The sequence below is a fragment of the Herpailurus yagouaroundi genome, unplaced genomic scaffold, assembly GCF_014898765.1.
Source record: "Herpailurus yagouaroundi ecotype Mexico unplaced genomic scaffold, PumYag 141, whole genome shotgun sequence".
Classification (NCBI taxonomy): domain Eukaryota; kingdom Metazoa; phylum Chordata; class Mammalia; order Carnivora; family Felidae; genus Herpailurus; species Herpailurus yagouaroundi.
In genome coordinates, this window is record NW_024412396.1 from 9,471,497 (window position 1) to 9,493,776 (window position 22,280).

Below are 22,280 nucleotides of genomic sequence, written 5' to 3' on the forward strand. Positions count from 1 at the left end.
TTTTTTTTTTTTTTTTTTTTTTTTTTTTTTTTAATTTTTTTCAACTTTTTTAATTTATTTTTGGGACAGAGAGAGACAGAGCATGAACGGGGGAGGGGCAGAGAGAGAGGGAGACACAGAATCGGAAACAGGCTCCAGGCTCCGAGCCATCAGCCCAGAGCCTGACGCGGGGCTCGAACTCACGGACCGTGAGATCGTGACCTGGCTGAAGTCGGACGCTTAACCGACTACGCCACCCAGGCGCCCCCTTTTTTTTTTTTTTTTTTTTTTGAAGGTTGTTCTTAAAGGAGGAAATAGAAGTAGAGTTCAGAGAAGTTTGACATTCACATTCCATCAGACAGCTCTTAATCACATATAGCCACATTGAGCTGTAAGGAAAGTTTGGCTGTGTGCCTAACTAAAACTCAGGTTGGGTTTGGGGGCATAAGGTAATATTACCCAACTGTTAGTCTCTGAGTGTGAAGGTAGTATTTTGATGAGGGTAGTCAGGAAAAACTTCTGGGATTTCAGCAGAGATCTGAAATGAATGAGGAAAATCATGTAAAATCTCTGAAAAAAGTCTTTTGGAAAGAAGAAATAAAAAGGAAGTTTTCTATTCAAATAGACTATTGACTGCTTTCTATTTTTTTTTTTTTTTTAAGTTTGTTTATAGCGAGGGAGGGGCAGAGAGGAGAATACCAAGCCCCTGTACCATCAGTGCGGAGCCTTATGCGGGGCTCCATCTCAAACCATGAGACCATGACCTGAGCCAAAATCCAGAGCCAGACGATTAACTGACTGAGCCACTCAGGCACCCTGACTGCTTCCTATATTTAATCTTTCTTTCCCTCTGTAATTTTGTTAAAGAGCTAACCTATATGGAAGTGTCTGGCATATAAATGGTCAAGAATTTCTTTGTTTTATGTTGTTCCCTCAACTATTCTTTTGATTCTATCCCTCTTTTAAGTCTTAGCTGATACTGTCTTTCATGAAATCTCAGGTTATCTCATTTGCCTCTCATGCTATGTAACTGTTCTGTGTCAATTGTTGCCTCAGATGTAAATAAATTTCTATATTAAAGTGGCATTATACTCTATGTTTCTTGAAGGCAGAAATTTACACTTTATTAAACTGGATTGCCATACATTTATTATAGAAAAATAATTCTTGATATACTTTCACTCCACTCTGGTGTTCTCTAGAATTAAATTTAAAGTAGTAAGTGTCATTTGAATGTAAATATCATTCACACGTAAATGGGTAAACTGGGTATATTTTCTTCATTATAGGTAAATACTGCAACAACTGTGGCTGACTTAAACTCAATAGTAAATGAATGCTATAACTATCTCGAGCTTATTGGATGTCTAAGACTTATAACATCAATAAGTGACAAATACATGTTGGCAAAAGATATACTAGTTTACCATGTAATTAAGAGAGTCCAAGCACCCTTTGAAAGGTAAGTTGTTTATATGATTCTCTCAAATTACATGTTTAAAGTGATTGTCTTATAATGTTAGATATGTTTGATAAAAATTTAAGCTATTTTAAATAGTGCTTTAAAACTAATGTCTTAAGGATAGTTACTGTTCTAACCCTTTTATATGGAGTTGTGTAAATGTCTCATACTTGGGTAGGAAAAGTAATCATTGTCTCAACTTATAATTATTTTTCTAAATAAAAAATATTTTAAATTTCTTAGCATATAAGCCAACTATTCGATTTCTACTCATTCACTTAATAACTATTTATTGAGCACCTGTTGTCTGCTGGGTAATAAGTACTAAGCATTCTTTGATTAACAAGGTAGGTGTGAGCTTTGCTCTTTGTTAGCTTAGAACACTGGTCTTCAAACTTTTTGTTCTAGTCACCCTTAAAAGAAGTTTGGAAATTTACGGTTCTCACATTTTTTCTATTCTCATAATATAAAATACATATGAAAGTAAGCATACTGGGGCACCGTGTAATCACCACACAAATCTAATAATTACTAGTCAGCCTGTGGCCAGTCTTGTTCATTTACCTTTGTTAATCCATAGATTTAAATACATTTGATGCGTTCAAAACCATTACACTTAAGTTCTAATTGTCTCCATATTTTGCCATTGTAAATCTTCTTTTGTTTCTTTTGTTTTTTTTTTAATGTCTCTTTATTTTTGAGAGAGAGAGTGCAAGCATGAGTGGGAAAGGGGCAGAAAGAGGGACAGAGGATCTAAAGTGGGCTTGGAACTGACAGCAGTGACACGATGTGGGGCTTGAACTCATGAAACCATGAGATCATGACCTGAGTTGAAGTCGGACACTCAACTGACTAAACCATCCAGGCGCCTCTTTTTTGAGTTCTTCTGATGTTAACCTTAATGATCTATGATAGCTTTCTTGCTTATGGTATGATGAGGTCTTTCAGGCTCTGTTTTGCATTTTGAACTAAGGAACCTTTGTTTCTTTGAAAGGGGAATAGTATTTGAAAAATACAATCTGGATGCTAGGAATGTTTATTTTTGCCAGATTAGTCACTGTTTTTAGGCCTTTTCAGTGGAGCCAAACTAGGAAATATAGGACTGTTTTGGTTTGGTTTCAGGTTTTTAAGGTAAAAAATATATTGGCTTTTAGTGATAACTTCAAATTCACTACTACAAGATTTTTAACTTTTTCTTTGCTCCGTGTTGAGAATCTTAATTGTCAACAACACAGGAGAATTAAAGTATGAAATAATTACTCACTTGATTTATTCCACATTTCATTAATAACAGTCTCAAATAACATTACCAACATTATCACCAATACCATATTAGTATTGAAAACAGATTAACATTTTTCTAGAGCTGTGTAAATTATTGTATTTTAAAAACATTTGGAATATTCTGTTTTTATACTACTAACTGAATATACATTTTATTTTCATTTTTTATTTTTAATAATTTTTACTTATTTTTCTTCTTTTTTCTTTCTTTCTTTTTTTTTTTTAGCATTTATTTATTATTGAGAGAGAGAGACAGAGCATGAGCATGGGAGGGGCAGAGAGAGGAGGAGACACAGAATCCAAAGTAGGCTCCAAGCTCTGAGCTGTCAGCACAGAGCCCTATGTGGGGCTCGAAGTCACAAACCATGAAATCATGACCTGAGCCAAAGTCAGACGCTCAACCTACTGAGCCACCCAGGAGCCCCTACTTATTATTTTTATTAATGTTTATTTCCTTTGAGAAAGAGAGGGTGAGAATGGACGTAAGTTGGGGGGGGGGGCAGAGAGAGAAAAGTGGGGAAAGAGAGAATCCCAAGCAGGCTCCTTTCCATGCTCAGTGCAGAGCCCAACGTGATGCTGATCTCACCACTGTGAGATCGTGACCTCACATCAAGAGTCAGATGCTTAATGGATTGAGCCACCCAGGCACCTCTATTTTTTGTGATTTTTAAAAATTTTGTTTTATTTTAAAATAATGTCAAATATTTGCATGGTTCCAAAGTCTAATCTATAATGAAAGTATATTGAAAGAACTCAGAGGCACCTGGGTGGCTTAGTCGGTTAAGTGTCCGATTTTTGATTTTGGCTCAGGTCACCATCTCACAGTTTGTGAATTCAAGCCCTGCATTGGGCTCTGCACTGACAGCACAAACCCTGCTTGGAATTCTCTCTTTGCCCACTTTTCTCTGTCTGCCCCTCCCCAACTTGTGTCCATTCTCACCCTCTCTTTCTCAAAAAAAAAAAACAAAAAAAACAAAAAAACTCAGCTTTATGATACCAGTTGTATTCAGAGGGGTATAGCTTTCATCTTTATCACATTCACCTTTCATTCCCTGATGAAGTAATCATTTTAGTGATTTTCATTGTGTATCTTTCTATTATTTATGGGTTTAAAAAAATTTTTTTAATGTTTATTTATTTTTGAGAAACAGAGAGAGACTGAGTGGGGGAGGGGCAGAGAGAGAGAGAGGGAGAAAGTATCCGAAGCAGACTTCAGGCTCTGAGGTGTCAGCACAGAGCCCGATGTGAGGCTCAAACTCATGAGTCATGAGATACGACCTGAGGGAAGTCAGGCACTTAACCGACTGAGCCACCGAGGCACCTCTACTTGGGGTTTTTTTTTAATGATAGCAGATAAATATTTGTGTGAATGTGTACTAATTTCTTTTATTAGATAAATAGTAACATACCATCCACTCTTTTTTCTGGTTTTTTTTTTTTTTTTAATTGGCAATATATTCTGGAGATCACTCCACAGTAGAAAATACTTGTAGTTTAGAATCTCTATCACATGGCCTTTTCCTCTCTGTCTCTTATAAAGAGACACTTTATAATCCACTTGTCATTGTATTTAGACAGCCCAAGTAATCTAGATAGGATGATCTCAAGATCTTTAATTATATTTATTTAGACCTTTTTTTCCAAAGGAAAAAGTCTACGTCTTTTCAGTCTACGTCAGGATGACTGACAGTATTAGGGTTTGTTTCTGGCACTTCTCTAGAGCTAGAGCATGGAAACAAACTTGGGAATTTGCATGCCTGATACAATTCCTCTGCAAGTGGTTTGTAATAGGGTGGTAGAGGGGTATACAGAGAAATGAGCAGCTAAAAGGGATTTCAGAAAAGGAAATTCATAGGACTAGGTAATAAGGGATGGAAGAGGAAATAGTTAAGGATGACTTTTAGATTTAGCTATCCTAATTTGGGGGATAATGGAGGCATATACTGTCAATTATGGTTCAGATTCTGGTAGTAAGCTAATTAACTTTCTTTTGGACTTGATAATTGTTTGGTTGCTTGGAATATATGGTAACAATTAGCCTGTTGGGTATATTTCTGGGCTGGATGTAATAGATTTTATAGTGATGAGTGAGTGTATACCTGCTAAATACAGCCATGGGAGAGGGTAAGGGAGAAGAGAAATTGGCCTTGTTACAGATCAATGAGGGAGAAACAGCAACATTTAAGGCAAAATAAAGAAAGACGAAGCTTTGTAAGAGCCTGAAATGATCTGGCCAGAGAAATAAGAGAAACCAGAAGACTGATGCTGTAGAAAGAGATCATTCATGAACTTAGGGCAGTTTTTCCTCAGATACAGACAGGAATGGAATAAAAGTGAATAGGAAATAAGCAAATGAAGATAGTGAATGTACATTAATCTTTCAAGTGGGTGGTCTCCTACTTGACCATCTACTTAGAAAGGAAAACGGATGGGATTGAAAGAATTTTTTTTTTTTCTATTTAAAGATGGGAAAGATAAGCACATTTCTGTGCTCTGGAGGAAAAGCCAATAGAAAAGGAGATGAATCTGTAGCAGGTACCTAAGAAGGTGGGTAGGGGATCTAGAGCCACAGGTAGGGCTCAGTCAGTCTGATAGACAAAAATAAACCTCCATTCTTCCTTACTAGTAAGAATGTGCATTTTTAAAAGTTTACTTGTATTTTGTTAATTACCCATTCATATTTAGCTCATTTCCTATTAGATTGTTCTTTCAGAAAAATGACTTCAATTTTTTGTATATTAGAGAAATTAGTTTTCTGTCATGTATATAACAAACATATTCCCACTTTTTTTTGTCTTCTTCATTTCTTTTTAGCAGTACATATTTTAATTTTTTTATGTGGCTAAGATTTATTACTACTATTTTTCTTTGCATTCTCCAGGCATCTTCATTCTTCTACCAACTAACTTTGCAGTGTAAAATACTTCACATGTCTACTTTTTTCCTTTTAAAAAGTTGTTAGCTTAATTTATAACTAGTTTATAAACTCAAATAATGTGAGCAGATAAAATATTAATTTTATATTAGTATACCTGTTTGTTATTGATTTAAAAGTATCATATCATGTATATCTATATTATCATATATTTTTCCTCATATGTAAGTATATGTGGTAGTAAATTAGCTAGAAATGTGAATTTGTAATTGTAATACCAAACACATGTATAAATGTTGGCTTATTGTTTATTTCTCTTAAGTTTTAAGCAGGGTCTGAAAACTCTTGGTGTTTTGGAGAAAATTCAGACTTACCCAGAAGCATTTTATAGCATCTTCTGTCATAAACCTGAGAATCTTTCTGCAGAAATCCTTAGTGATCTTTTTACAGTCCACACATTATCCAATGTACAGTCTTTGGGGTTTTGGAACAGTTATTTACAGGCTGTTGAGGGTATGTGGATGTTTTATTTTTTTTTAATTGTCTTAGAAAAGTTGTTATAGTATATTAGTTTATTTCTTTGAGTTTTGCTTTTTGGTAATAAGACTTTTCATCTAACTCCATATTTACAGAATGTATTTCAAGACAAGTTTATATGACTGAGTTAAAAGTGATCAGGAAGGATTACAAAGTTAAATTTTGCAATATATTGTCCTCTTGATAATTTGAGGTGAAAGGCATTCTTATGTGTAATTTTAAGAAACAAAACAGATGAACATAGGGAAAGGAGAAAAAATAAGAGAGAGGGAGGCAAACCATAAGACTCAATTATAGAGAACAAACAGAGTTGCTGGAAGGGAGGTGGGCAGCGGGATGGTTTAAATGAGTGATGGGCATTAAGGAGGGCACTTGCTGTATGTAAGTGGTGAATCACTAAATTCTACTCCTGAAACTGATATTACACCGTATGTTAATTAACTGTTATTTAAATAAAAACTTGAAAAATAAATAAATAGGGGATTGCCACAGCATAGAGTAATCCTAAAACTAGTCATCGATTTCATCTTTTGCAATGTTAAGTTAAATTGAATTATTCTTCATCCATTGCTTAGGGCTATGGAAATGGTAAATATCATTGAGCATTAGCTATGTAAAATCATTCCATTTAAATTGAGCAGGAAGGATTTAAATTTTAGTTAAAATTCTTTTTAGGTGGGCTGTTTAGTTGTTTTACACCATTTATTTTTCCTCTCTGCATTTGATGAACTAGTTTCTTAAAGAGGGATGATCCGGAAATGGTTTAAAATTATTTTTATTATCATGCCCACTGAACCTCTTTAATTATATGATAATTTTATATTAGAGAAGGCATTCGAATGTATAATGAGTAGTTCTACTAAATGATTTTCTGAGTTCTACTTTGAGGTTCAAATAAACATTTATTGGATGTACAGTTTTCCTCTTATTACATTTGATCTGGTGATTTAGTTTGTCTAAGATAGATGTTAGATTCTCTGCCTTTAAATATTCATTCACTGTCTAGTTGGGAAAGAGTCTATGATGATAGCAATATATATAACATGGATTTATTTTTCTTTTTTGGTAAACTTTTCAGATGGTAAATCTGCAGTAACAATGGAAGACATTCTTATTTTTGCAACTGGTTGCAATTCCATTCCACCAGCTGGATTTAAACCCACTCCTTCAATTGAGTGTCTTCATATGGATTTTCCTGTCGGAAACAAGTGTAATAACTGTTTAGCTCTTCCAATCACCAATACATATCAAGAATTTCAAGAAAATATGGATTTTGCCATAAAAAACACTCTAAGACTAGAAAAGGAAGAAAGTACTCACTACATTGGACATTAAATGTTTTGAACAAAGACATGCTTCTTTAAAAGCTGCTATTGATACTTTTTGTTTCAGAAATCTGTCCATCATCATTTTTGAACAAACTTGTCAGCTTCTTGGCCCAATAAAATTTATGGTATGAACATAAAGGAATGTTTTGGCCATTTAAGCTAAAAACTTTTTGTGTTAAAGTATACCAGTCAAAGTTGATATTTTTCTATTTTCTTAAAATACATGCTTCATAAACTTTAATATAAATAGTTTTAAAATAGCTGTACAGACTTTTTTCAAGTATAATAGCATGGTATATATATATGGGGGAAAAAAACTTGTATTCACTATTTCTGCAAATTAGTATTAGTAACAGGATGCCACAATGTTTTTTCTAGTTTTACAAAATTTTCAAATTATTTCTTATTTTATTTTAAAGCATTAAATAGAAAAGCTAATTGATAAATCCTGTTATATAAATCAAAGGCATATATTCCAGGGAACGTGTTATAAGTGTTGTTTTTTTTTTTTTCTAGGATGGCACTAAATTGATTAAAAATGCTTTTAGATTACTGATTTATATTAAAACAGACCTTCACGGCAATTAGATTATGCCTAATGGGAAGTATTATATGAAAAGCAGAATTGCACAAAGATTCTAAAATCTATGGACATTCCATATAGTCTTAAGAACACTTCTGAGGTAGATAAAATATAGTTGAAAATACCTAAGAAAGTGTCTTCTTTAAAGCCTTGTCTTTAATCATAGGATTTTTTTCCCCTCTCTGTATCCCCTGTGTCGTATTAAATCACATTATGTCTGATCCAGAATTATTTTTGGTGTCTCAGTTATCTCAGTGGATCGCCATATGGTAGGTTTGACTATTTGACAGTTATTTATTACCAAGATGGTTGTATGATAGGTAAACTGGTACCACTGTGTTATACAGTTATCTTCTTTGCTCTTGAAAGATATTGTTATTATAAAAGCAACCTAGAAACACATAAGAAAGAAATGCAAATAGAATGAAAAACCCACTCTGATGTCACCATGCAGAATTAACTACAGTGTTTCATTGTATCTTACTATAAACTCTTTACCTTTCCTTGCCTTTTAAACTTTATTAATGTTACTAAAAATTAAAGAACACCTAAAAGTAACAAAAAAAATCATATAATAACAATTTGAAGATACATGGTCCCATGGTCACATCCCCATGTGTATGTTCTTACAAAAGAAGAAAGTGGAAAAGTCTTATGTCCCTAATCTATTATCAAATATTAAATGGGTTTTCCACCAAGGTAAATTGGATAAGAGGTAAATCTTTATGAGAGGTTGGTTTTAATCACATTTTTTAAATATACATAGATAATCAACTATCATCATATTCTCCCCAAGACATCCTTTAATTATTGATACTTTTTAAAGGAAAACAACATATCTCTTAATACCAAAGGAAAACTAAAACATAATCCTAATACAATTTCCTTTGTTACACTTACTGACAGACCTAGCAAATTACAGTTTCATTTTAACTTGAAGTTTTTAAGAACTTGACACAAGGCATGTCTTTGTCTTGAATTGTTAAATTATCAAAAGTAATTAAAGGATTAATAAAAGTTTGAATACTGAATATAAACTTCAAATTTTCCATATAGCTTTTATTCTAAATGTGATGATAAATTGGATATTTCTCAACCCTACCTAGATTTTATGAAATTAAAAACCAGTATAAACCAAATAACCTAATTAAAGCTATTTTCTGGTCATTTGTAGTTTTAATTTCTCCTGAAGTGGTAATTAAAACTGATGAAATTTCACACAGTTTTTGTGTAGGGTAGGGTTTGTATGGAAGCAATATGCTTGGTTGGCGATAACTAGAAACAGTATTTCAGCTCCTCATTTCACTATGTTATGTGTAGACAGGGACTTAGGGATAAGGTATGATGTAAATAATAATTTAGGATATTCACATTTTAAAGTGAAGCATACTTATTGCAAAGCATCTTCTGGGTTTAAGGATGTTCCATTAATTTGATATTTAGGTTAATCTGTATAGTCAAGGCATAGTAGAGAATCCTATATTTATTTTCTGCAGTGTTACTATGTCAAATGGTTAATATTATGATTGTTCTTTTTCTTTTTTCTATTCATTGTTATAGCCAGTGCACAACTCTTACTGACATTGAATTTCTAAAGTCATTATGCTATGAAACCTTATCAATGTGTATTTGTATTTCCTAACTGTTTGAGTTGTTAAAATGCCATATATTTCAAGTTTGTTTTCCATTGGTCTCAATATTGAAGAAAACCATAAAGTCACCTATTACACATCTGCTAATGGTCTTTGGTTAGTTTTAAATTCGTTGTTTTTAGACATCTTTTAAGCCTTTTGTTATGGGAACTTCGTCTGAAGACCTTTTATACAATTCTTTATATTCTTGTACTTAGTCACTTAAGTGTTTTAGTATTTAAGGTTAAAGTTTCTTTAAAATATTTCATCAAACTGGGTTATGATTTTATACTTTGTAATATTTAATTTCCATATTATGAATAAGCCATTGTTTGGGTCAAGTAAAAAGCTTTCATTTGATTACTAACCAGAGAATTCACTTTGGCTTCTACTTTATGCTAAAACTTTCAGTAATTTTTTCTCTAAATTTATGTAATCTATTGTTACTTTTATACTCAATACTGAATGCTAAGTAAAGGAGATTATAATAGGTAAGTTTTCTCCATGACTTTGCCTTTAGTATTTAGTCATTATAAGAAAATGATTAGAACAAGATTCTATTTGTGATAATGTAATTCTTTTTTATATAGGGATTATCACATGCTTCATTGTTAGTTTTAGAATAACCTATTAAACTACTGTTCATGCTGTAAGTAATGCAATACAAAGTTTTATGCTTCGAGTAATGCAATACAGAGTATAAGAACACATTGAATAATGGATTACTTGAATGTGTATGTAGTTTAGAAAATTTTGGATTGTTTTGAAAAGACCCAATTTTCAAGTTCTCATTTTGACTCTTTCTTTTCCAGTTGCCCAACATATGCCAGGTATTATACTAGGTGATAGTTGATGTGTCAGCCTATTTTTCCGTTTTGTTTTTTTTTTTTTAAGACTTCAGATGTAACCAGAAAACATAATTACAATGAAGTTTGTTAAATAAATATGTTCATGCTACTAAATGTGAAGTGCTTATATGAGCTAAATTAAATAACTTGTTAGGATTTATTGAGGTTAAGATTCTGACAATACTAGATCCAAGATCCTTTTCACATTTGAGAGATCCTGAATCCTCTGACTGACACCTGAGAACCTCTTCAGTAAGCCATTCTGTGACATTCTGTGTTACACTTAAAACTATTCCCTAATGTAAAATAATAGTTTTTTTGTCAGGATAAATTATTTAAGGCAAAAATCTGGATAGGTAGAGCCAGGCTACAGTAAATAAGGGGTTAACACTCTGAAGCCATAGTTTGATTCTTTCTGATTTTAAAAATGGGTAACAAATTCCTTTCTCAATCTCAGCCTCACAGGGTCTATTTTCTATTTGTCTACTGTAATCATTCTTCTGTGGAGTATAATATTTTATACGTTTTTGCCACCCTAAGTGCATTCCTTAGTCAGGACACTATATTATTTCATATGTATATATTGTATAGAACTGTTAAACATTGTTCTAATGTTTTATATTACTATGACTTAGAGTCCTGGGAAGAAGTCTGTGATAGAACTGAAATGGTTAACAGGTTTGTGTTTGAAAGTAAAAATACACAAATCAAGATTGGGCTTTCAGATACTGGAAGATGGGAAAGTCTATATATTCTACATTCCATGAAGACAAACAATGAAGTACAACTTTCCCCTAGGGTAGGGATTGTTATTTCTGTTTAATTACAGTACATCTAGATCATTGGCAATTCCTTCAAAATAAGACTGAATAAAATAGTAAATGTTCCAGTTAAGTTTTCAGTGAATATGCCAGTTAGCTGTGAAAACTAGAGGATGCAGTTCTTAAAGGTAAAGAATGTAGGTTCATAACCTTTGATCAATCTCTTCCTATTTTCCCCAGTCACTTGTCCCTGGTAACCACTCTTTGTTTCCATGAATTTGACTTTTTTTTTTTTTTTTAAGATTATACATGTAGGTCATTTGATGCAGTAACAACTTTTCAACTAGAAGATGAATAAGGTCTGAGACCTAATATATTACATGGTGACCATAGTTGATTATTGTATAATTGAAATTTACTGAGTAGATTTTAAATCTCACCAAAACAAAGATAAATATGTGAAGCAATGGATGTGATAACTAGATGGGGGGAACCCTTCACAATATATAACTATATCAGATCATCACAGTGTAAACTTTATCTTTTGAATTTGTCAATTACACCTTGATAAAGAAAAAATTACACAATAACCAAAATTAGTTATCAATATCGGATATGTTTTGTCATCACGCTGTTTCAAGTGTATATTAAAAACCAGCTGTCCATTAACCAAGCAACCCTCCCCCACATGTGATTTTTGCAGTTACTAAAAGCAAAGGAGGAGGATATTCAGTTTGCTATTTTTTTTTCAACGTTTATTTATTTATTTGGGACAGAGAGAGACAGAGCATGAACGGGGGAGGGGCAGAGAGAGAGGGAGACACAAAATCGGAAACAGGCTCCAGGCTCCGAGCCATCAGCCCGGAGCCTGACGCGGGGCTCGAACTCACGGACCGCGAGATCGTGACCTGGCTGAAGTCGGACGCTTAACCGACTGCGCCACCCAGGCGCCCCCAGTTTGCTCTTTTGAATCTTACAAGCTCCTGTGTTCATGTACGCAAAACACCATAAAACTAGACCATTTTGCCTAAAAGATAAGATTGAGAAATCTGCCAAATTAGAGCAATGCTCCAAAGCTGCCTGTTTCCCTGGGAAAGGGGCAAAGGGGAGACCTCTCCTGCTGCACTGGGAAGGAGAATGGAGTCAGCTTTTAAACGCCTACTTTGTTCCTGGAGCTTCATTTACTTTAGTCCAGTGATCTTTAGATCCCCTAGAGCCTTCTCACCACTTAAGAGATCTGTAAACGACCAATTTAGTATTTAATTAGGTTCTTAGCATTACACCACGCTCCTACCCTAACAACTCTATTCAACGCAGCTACCATCTGAGAAGCTGTGGCTTGATTAGATAGGATAAAAATTCCTACTATTACGCAGCTGGAAAGTAAGCACTACCAGGTGTTCAAGTACTAACTAAGCTCACTGCGTCTCCAAGTTCTGAAGAGAGCTGAAGGAGGCGGGATCCGGCCACCAGGAACCTCCCTTGACCCCGCCCCTCTGGGCTTTGCTTCCGGGGCAGTCCGGGCAGCCACGTAATCCTCGGGTTCTTCGCTAACCGGGCAGTGGATGGTGGGAGTCAAGATGGCGGCGGCTGCAGCAGCCAGTATTCGAGAGAGACAAACAGGTACGTCTTACTCCCTTCTCCCTGCGGTTTTGTGCCTGTGGTGGGGATTTCTTCTTCTGCTTGTCGCCCTCCCTCGGTCGTGGTGTGTGCAGCTCTGAGATGGACCTCCTGAAGCTCAATCCAGTTCCCAGAGCATCGAGAGCCCCTCCCCTTTTGAGTTTTTAGGCAAGAGATGTAATAGCTCGAGAACGCGGCCTCATTTGTGGTTCAGGAAAAGGGGCTTAAGGGTTGCTATGGCCCTGCTCCTGTCCCTTTTCTGCTGGGCCTCAAAAGGCCATCACAAGAATATCTGGCAGCTGGCAGGTAACAACATAGATATTCCCCTGTGTTGCCACCTATGAAGTCTCCGGGTTTGTTTCCGTGCCTGGTCCAGGTCTTCTCTAGATTTTAATGTTGAAAGAGTTTCGTTTGGGGGCATTTCCTTCACAATTACAAAATTTAAGTATTCTTTCAGAGCAGCTTACCTTCTGCCATTTCTCTTCTTTGGACCAGTCTTGTTGGGGGTACCTGAAGAGAAATGCCCAGTGATAAAGATTTCCTTCTTTAGCTTACTGGAATGGAATTCAAGAATGGCAAAAAACAAATGAATTAGTAGCTTTGTCATTTTAACCGTTTGACAGATTAGTATTGTAAAACTATTAGTTTCATCCTCGATAGAGCAGTCATACAGCTTCTGTTTGTACCGTTAAATGTGTTTTTTTTAAGTACATATTTCTTCCCTTTAGCTTTCATATTTTTACATGTTAGATATTTTGTTTTTACTTATTTTTTGTAAACTTCTGATGACAACAGAGTTTATACTTGTTAGCTACAGACTAATGGTTTGTTCCTGTTAGCGAATTGTCCTGAAAGTTGGCAGGCTGTGAATTCTGAGGAGCTGATAGAAACAAACCATCAAGAGTATGCACAATTGGAAATTCTTTCCCTTGTAATTAAGTTCTTTTGCATGTTAATTCGAACTAGAAAATAAATGGTTACAATTAATATGGCTTACCAGAAGGGATTTCAGCTGTGCTTGATTCCTTCCTTAGGAATTCAAAGAAAAAATTAATGATTAGACTATCTAGTAATAACACAGTGCATATGGAATTGTGTTCTGCTTTTTCCATTAGATAAATTTAGTATAAGCTATCAGGTGAAGTTAGGCATAATTTAAATAAGTAAGGTTTGGGGAATACCTGGCATACGTTTTACCAGTAAGCAAATAGAAGCCCCACTTGTCTTTGCAGTATGGTTCTGACAGCTTAATGAAGCTCAATGAATTAGGTCATGTTACATATTAAAATAAAATAACATATCAAGGAAGACTTAGAAAGCAGCGTTTTGCTTAGAAACCAATAGAAAGCAGCGTTTTGAAAAATAAAATTTTTATGGTAGTAATTTTTATATGCAGAAACTTTGTAGAATGTTGAATCCTAATATAATTTCAATTTCTGTGGAAATACACTTCATTGTAGTAAGATTTCACATTACAACTAGACAGGTTATGCCATAATAATCATTTATCAGATTAGTACTCTAGTTGAGTTCTGTCTTATTTTCGGACAAAGGTAAACCCCTATATGTGTGCTAGAGTACTAGAAGTAAACCTTTCCCTCATGACTATTGAGAATGTTTTTGGAAGTAACTCAAAATCAGTTCTCAAATATTCTAGATGAAGACACCATGGGACACAGGAATTTGCGATCTATTTGGGTAGATAATAGCTGATACTGAATAGTATTCCTAAGCATTGTTTTAAGTGATTTTATGTGTATTGTCTCCATTTTATAGATGAGAAAACTAAGGTATAGAGAGGATAACTAACTAGCATGGCTATTTTTTGTTTTCCTGCTTGAAGAATATTTATCTTTTAAAGGTCACCTTAAAAGTCATCTGATTTGTGAAAGTTTCTTGGATCACTCACTTTCTCTATTCTTACCTTTAGTGCAACAGACAACATCCTGTGTTACCTATCATTGCCCTTCATGCATGCCTCTCTGTTGAAGGTTCTTGCTCAACACTCCCGCTTCTCAACCTTGGCAAGCCGCAGATCCACTGCTTGCTTTCTTGCAGTGACCTAATGTAGCCTCTTGGCTTTAGATATCATCTATATGCTAATAATCCCCAAGTTTATATCTCAGGCCTGGACCTTTTCCTCTGAATTCCATTTACCCCATTTCAATTAATAGCCACTCCACCCTTGTAGTTAGTTGCACAGGTCAGAAACCTTTAAGGTTTCTTGACTTCTGTTTTTCATATCCCACATCAGATCTGTGAGTAAATGTTATCAGCTCTACTCTGAAAATACATTCACAATCTGACTGTTGGCATTGCTTTCACGCAGGTCCAGAACGCCAAGAATTTCTGCAGTAACCTCTTATTTAGTTGTTTTGCTGTTATATTCCTGTTCCCCTTCATTTTTTTTCCCCACAAAGTAACAAAGTGATCTTGTCACATATTTGCGCAGAACTCTCCAACAGCTTTCCATTTCAATCCTGGTAAAAACCAAAATAATATTATAGTGGTCTACAAGGCCTTATGTGATATATTTCCTGCTTAACTTTCTGACCTGACTCCCTATTACTCTCCCCTTTGCTTGAACACGTTGGAATGCTCCCACTTGAGAGCCTTTTTATTTGTTACCCCTTTCTGGATATTCTTTCAGAGACATCTGCATGGCTCACTCTCTCATCTTTACTCAAATGTTACCCTCTCAGGAGGCCTTTCTTGTCTACTCTATTTAAAATTACACTGCAAGGGGGCACCTGGGCGGCTCAGTCAGTTAAGCATCTGACTTTGGCTCAGGTCATGATCTTACAGTTTGTGAGTTCAAGCCCCACGTCAGGCTCTGTGCTGATAGCTCAGGGCCTGGAGCCTGCTTTGGATTCTGTGTCTCCTCCTTTCTCTGCCCCTCCCATGCTCATGCTCTGTCTCTCAATAATAAATAAACGTTAAAAAAATTTTTTTTAATTACACTGCAGGGGCTCCTGGATGGGTCAGTTGGTTAAGCATTTGACTCTTGATCTTGGCTCAGGTCATGATCTCACGGTTATAAGTTTGAGCCCCACATCAGGCTCTGTGCTGACAGCATGGAGCCTGCTTGGGATTCTTGCTCTGCCCCCCCCCTCAAAATTAATAAACACTAAAAAAATTTTTTTTAATAAAAATAAGTAAAACTAAAATTACACTGCAGCTCTCCCCCCTTCCCTTTGTTTTACTCCATAGCACTTAATATAATCTTATATGCCATATAAGATTTAACTTAATCTGTTGTCTTTTTACCCCAACTAAAATGAAAGTTCCTTGAGGATAGGTAATTTTTATTCAGTCTGTTGTGTTTAGTGCCATCGGCTGGAGCAGTGCCCAGCATATGGTAAACAATAACTAAACATTTGTTGAATGAATAGTAAATGTGGTTGAATATATAGCAGATGAGTAAAGAAAATATTTCAGGTTAGGGTGAAACAATATTAACCAAGTCTAGAAATGATATGTTTAGAGCCAATAAAGAAAACTAGTTTGCCATTTCATTTAAAAGCAATGATTTAAGCCTATAGGAGAGTTACTCTGATGAAACTAAAAATACATTCTTACATATTCTTTGAACACAGGCCCTGTACTTTATTAAGGAATCCACTGTGTCAAAATCTGTTAACAAGTTAGCCAAGGGTCACAGTTGAAGAAACTCACCTAGATGGGACTAGGAAGGCAGATGTGGGAATATCTGCTGATACTGGCCTTTTTCAGTAAAGTAAGGCCTAGCTCTAGAGAAACTATACACCTGGGACTCTGATGCAGCCTGGGCTGTGGTTTTTCCTAGTTGTCCCAAGACTGTGAACAGTTCCTAGAAACAAGATTTTCTTTTTGTTGGGCCATGGGTGCCAGGGTGATGATGGCTATATTGCCTGGAGGTGGAAGAACTTGCCAAAAGCTCAGTGGGAGAGTTCATTCTGCAGCACCTTGTATGCCTCCTATGTTACTTCAGTTTTAAGTACCAAAGTGTTTTTTTGCTTGTTTATGTATTTTTTTTTTGTATAATATCATAGTATTTGTAAGCTTAGCATTTAATAGAGGTTTTCTAGTGTGTGAATCAATATACCAAAAATTAATACACTGGTGATTTGAATGTTATATGGTCAATTATATATACTATATATTTAATATATAGTATAATGTATTAGGTAGGGAAGAGTATGACCTGTAGATTATTTTGTATCAATAAAGTCTAATCCAAATGATTTTATTTTTTATTTTTTAATTTTTTTAAATGTTTGTTTATTTTTGTGAGAGAGACAGAGCATGAGCAGGGGAGGAGCAGAGAAAGAGGGAGATACAGAATTCGAAGCAGGTTCCAGGCCCTGAGCCATCAGCACAGAGCCCAATGTGGACCTTGAACACAGGAACCATGAGATCATGACCTGAGCCAAAGTTGGAAGCTTAACCACCTGAGCCACCCAGGAACCCCCAAATGCTTTTAAAGATCAACCAAATAGATTTCAGGGTTGCCAATCTTAAAAATTTAATTACCCAACTAATACCCTTCCTTGAATATTTGGCCTTTCCTTTTTTTTTTTAATTATTAATTTTTTTTTTATGTTTATTTTTGAGACAGAGACAGAGCATGAATGGGGGAGGGTCAGAGAGAGAGGGAGACACAGAATCCAAAGCAGGCTCCAGGCTCTAGGCTGTGAGCTGTTGGCACAGAGCCCGATGCGGGGCTGGAACTCATGAACCGTGAGATCATGACCTGTGCAGAAGTCGACGCTTAATCGACTGAGCCATCCAGGCACCCCAAGGACTTTTCAACTTCACACAGAAGTATAGAGAGATTTTAATTTTCCTTAGAAAATATTTCTGAATCTGTAATACACATGAACAGATGAGCACTAAAAATCTCAAAATTCAATAACACATAGAGCATAACTACTTTGATTTTAGAAATTGTATATTTTCTTATCAGGAGTTATCTACCATATCTTTGGGAAAGTCTCACTTTTTCCATGGAGCATATAATATTGAACACTATAACTTTTCATTGAATCTGATGAGGCAAATTGGTCATAAAATGTATTACAAGATAACTAAAACATAGACCTACTGTATGAAGGTTTTGTATATGAACCACTTAAATACATCCTATGTAGTTTTGTTTTGTTTTTTTTTTTAATTTTTTTTTCAACGTTTTTTATTTATTTTGGGGACAGAGAGAGACAGAGCATGAACGGGGGAGGGGCAGAGAGAGAGGGAGACACAGAATTGGAAACAGGCTCCAGGCTCTGAGCCATCAGCCCAGAGCCTGACGCGGGGCTCGAACTCCCGGACCGCGAGATCGTGACCTGGCTGAAGCCGGACGCTTAACCGACTGCGCCACCCAGGTGCCCCTGTAGTTTTTGTTTTTCAAAAGAGTGATGCTGATCTGTGCTTTCAGCCAGACAGTAGTAAATAGACAACACCACCAGTTATCTATTAAGACCACTGCAAATTTGTAGTTGGTAAAATTTCTTTTTGCATCTGTATAAAATGTATGAAGAAATGTCTATTGATGTCTTCTGCCCATTTTTAATTGGATTATTTGTTTTTTGGTTGTTAAGTTGTATAAGTTCTTTATATATTTTAGATGCTATCCCTTTATCATTTGCAACAACGTGGATGGAGCTAGACAGTATAATGCTAAGTGAAATAAATCGGAGAAAGACAAATACCATATGATTTTACTCATGTGGAATTTAAGAAATAAGACAAGCAAAGGAGAAAGAAAAAGAATAAACCAAGAACAGACTCCTAACCATAGAGAACAAATTGATGGTTATCAGAGGGGAGGTGGGTGGGGAGATGAGTAAATAGGTGATGGGGATTAAAGAGTACACATCATGATGAGCACTGAGTAATGTACAGAATTATTGAATTACTCTATCATATATCTACAACTAGTATAACACTGTATGTTAACTATACTGGAATTAAAATATTTTTAAACTAAAAAAAAAAAAAATGTAGTGTGGGGCTTGTCAGGAGGAATGGAAAAGGCTTCTTTCAGAACATTTTCCACATTGTCATCTGGGGACAGAAAATCTCCCCAAACACTTGCCCAATTAGCTGTTGATGGAATGGTCTTACACAGTCTGACCTGCTTTTACATATCCATTCATTTGATTTATCAGTTTTACTAGAGTGATTTGTGCATTTTGTTTTGAGGTGGTAAGTAATAGATGAGGGGGGTGGGGAATGAAATCATGAAAAACAATGATAATTTTTTTTTAATTCTTTTAATGATTTTTATTTATTTTTGAGAGAGAGACAGAGTGTGAGCAGGGAGCAGGCAGAGAGAGAGAGGGAGACACAGAATCTGAAGCAGGCTTCAGGCTCTGAGTTGTCAGCACAGAGCCTGACATGGGGCTTGACTCACAAACCGTGAGAATGTGACCTGAGCTGAAGTCGGTTGCTTAACTGACTGAGCCACCCAGGCGTTCCACAATGATAATATTTAAAATTTTTTTTTTTATAATGTTTTTTATTTATTTTTGAGACAGAGAGAGACAGAGCATGAGCAGGGGAGGGACAGAGAGAGAGGGAGGCACAGAACCTGAAGCAGGTCCCAGGCTCCGAGCTGTCGCACAGAGCCCGACACGGGGCTCGAACTCACGGACTGTGAGATCATGACCTGAGCTGAAGTCGTATGCTTAACCAACTGACAATGATAATATTTAATAAGACTGTTTTCATTTCCAGTGGCTTTGAAGCGTATGCTGAATTTCAATGTGCCTCATGTTAAAAACAGCACTGGAGAACCAGTATGGAAGGTAAGAGACTTTATTTTAATTTTAATTTAACTTTATTTAATATTTTAACTTTAATTTATTTTAATTATTTTTGCTTGGTCTTTATTGGTGGTGATTGGAGGGAATTTCTTGTTAATGCTGAACAGTAGCGCATTTTAGTTATGCATGGAGAGTTTATTTTTATTTAACATGGTTTCTTAATGTGAATCTTTTTAATAAACATTTTATGGAGGGAGACAGGCAAGGATAATAATATGCATCCAGGGAATCCAGCTGATCTCTTGAATGGCCCCTCACTAGTAGGTCTCTCATCTGGTTGATGTTTTGTTCCTTAGCTTTGCAGGTCCAGAATTTGGATCTCGCAAGCTTGTTCAAGGTTAGTCAGACTTGGGTAGAGAGTGATCTGTAAACCATAATGCTGGTTAATTTATGATATATAAAACTGTCAGTAAAATTGTTAATTGGACCAGAAAGCAATCTATAATATTTCTCCCTTGAGAAATGATGAAGTACCTTTAAAAATTCCTGTTCTTTAAGCTTGTTCATTTTAAACTTTATACTTTCTTTCTTCAGACAGACTAGAATTCAGCTGCTTAGGTTTACACTTGTTAGTTTATAGTCACTTTATATTTCTTTTTTGCTAATAATTGAGAACAACTCAACCTGGTAACTATTTGGGGTGTTTTGAAAACTCTGATGATCCTTATAAGTCCTTTGGTTAACTCTAAAGATGGTTAAGGTCATCTATATGAATTCCTAGGTTAAGCTTCAAAATATCCCCTAATTTTTGCCTTCTTTCATGTTTATTTGTGGGCATCCTGTTATTGCTCCTTGAATAAACAATGCTCGATTATTGTTTCTAAAGCCTTTATTAAGCTTTTGAATTAAATAGCTTGAGAATTTCTTGGGTACAATCTGATTTGTGTCAAATCTTTCCCTATCCAGTACTTAAGTATCACAAGATTAATAATGTAGATATATTGAGATTTAGAGATGGAAGATATTTATGAGAAATGAAACACCCAACCTCTTAGAACTAGAGCAGAAGAGTTTTAGCTTTTATTTTTTAATTTTTTTATGTTTTTATTTTATTTTTGAGAGAGAGCATGAGTGGGGAAGGGGCAGAAAGAGAGGGAGACACAGAATCAGAAACAGGCTCGAGGCTCTGAGCCGTCGGCACAGAGCCCGATGCGGGACTCATGGATGGTAAGATCATGACCTGAGCCAAAGCCAGACTTAACTTACTGAGCTACCCAGGCACCCAAGAGTTTTAGCTATTCTAAAGGAAATGCTGTCATATAGGAAACACATTTTTTATGACAGCATGTTTCATCCCTCATTAGCAGTTTCTTACTCTGTAAAGAATTATTGATGTAGTTGTAAAGAAACACTAGTTGAAATTTCTCTTTTATTAGCCTTAACTCTAAAACTAATTTTAAGTTAGAAGATTCAGAGTTCTTTCTACCCCTCAAAATGTCAGTTATAATATTTTAGAATGTGAAGAAATGTATGTGACAGAATAAGGCTAGCATGTACTCTTTAGGGACTTAATTCTTTAAAATTGTTTATTTATGTTTATTCATTTCCTGAGAGAGAGTCACACAGGGGAGAAGCAGAGAGAGAGGAAGACACAGAATCTGAAGCCTGCTTCAGAGCTCTGAGCTGTCAGCACAGAGCCCAATTCAGGGCTTGAACCCAAGAACCACAAGATCATGACATGAACCGAAGTCAGATGCTTAACCGGCTGAGCCACCCAGCCAACCCAGTCACTCACTCATTTTTTAAATGAGCATCTTACTAACCTGAGATGCTTAAATTACCAAATTTTCTTTACAGTCTTAGAACCTGTTACCCATTAGTTTTGAGAGGGACTATTTTTACTTCTCTCTTTTTAGAAAGGATTGATGTAAACTTGGTGGGGAAGTGTATGTGAGTTTGCTGAATATTAAAGATCCTTTATTATAGCTTAAGATAAGTATTTTGTAGTTGCTAGTATGTTTATCCTAGCAAAAATATTCTCTGAGAATAAATTTATGTAATATTAATTTAGCCTAAGTGATTATGCTTTAAAAACTAGATTATGACATACGTGAACGTTTTGGGCAATGACAGAAAATATTAAATTGAGGTAAGTATAAGAATTCAGCATACATGATTTATTAAAATAGAATATACTTCAACATTGTCTTAATATGAGCTCTCTGTCAGCTGTTTACTGATAATGTTTCGAAAACACGTTTTTTTTTTTAAACCAGGTGCTCATTTATGACAGATTTGGCCAAGATATCATCTCTCCACTGCTATCAGTAAAAGAGCTGAGAGACATGGGAATCACTCTGCATCTGTGAGTTTTAACATGTTTCTAATAATGACATTTGTTTTCAGATACATTGCTAAAGGATATCTTTGGCCACCTTGAAATCCAGTTATTAAAGGACATCATTTATACAGAAAATAATGTTAGGTTACAGTACTTGTATAAAAAAACATTTAACTATTTACTTTGAAGTTAGAAATAATTCTCAGTCTGAGGTTTTATAATTTCAGAATTTAAATTTTCTCTCTCATGTCTTTTCGTAAAGACTAGTTTACCCTCTTATATGAAAGA

The 22,280-nt window shown here is 35.3% G+C and overlaps 2 protein-coding genes across 8 annotated transcripts in view; both read left to right on the forward strand.

The window, feature by feature from the left end:
- The window catches only part of G2E3 (G2/M-phase specific E3 ubiquitin protein ligase), a 65,576-nt gene extending 55,792 nt beyond the window's left edge, over positions 1-9,784 (forward strand). For all 6 annotated transcript variants that reach the window (XM_040476848.1, XM_040476851.1, XM_040476850.1 and 3 more), the window contains 3 exons: positions 1,269-1,441; positions 5,923-6,113; positions 7,216-9,784. In XM_040476848.1, the coding sequence (XP_040332782.1) occupies positions 1,269-1,441; positions 5,923-6,113; positions 7,216-7,472 (621 nt within the window). In that variant the 3' untranslated portion in view covers positions 7,473-9,784. The remainder of the gene's footprint in view (positions 1-1,268; positions 1,442-5,922; positions 6,114-7,215) is intronic.
- Positions 9,785-12,789: 3,005 nt separating this feature from the next.
- SCFD1 (sec1 family domain containing 1) overlaps positions 12,790-22,280 on the forward strand; it is a 124,051-nt gene continuing 114,560 nt past the window's right edge. Inside the window, exons 1-3 of one of the 2 annotated variants that reach the window (XM_040476855.1) lie at positions 12,790-12,911; positions 19,623-19,693; positions 21,928-22,016. In XM_040476855.1, coding sequence (XP_040332789.1) covers positions 12,854-12,911; positions 19,623-19,693; positions 21,928-22,016 — 218 coding nt within the window. In that variant the 5' untranslated portion in view covers positions 12,790-12,853. The remainder of the gene's footprint in view (positions 12,912-19,622; positions 19,694-21,927; positions 22,017-22,280) is intronic. The other variant, XM_040476854.1, reaches the window with a different exon arrangement.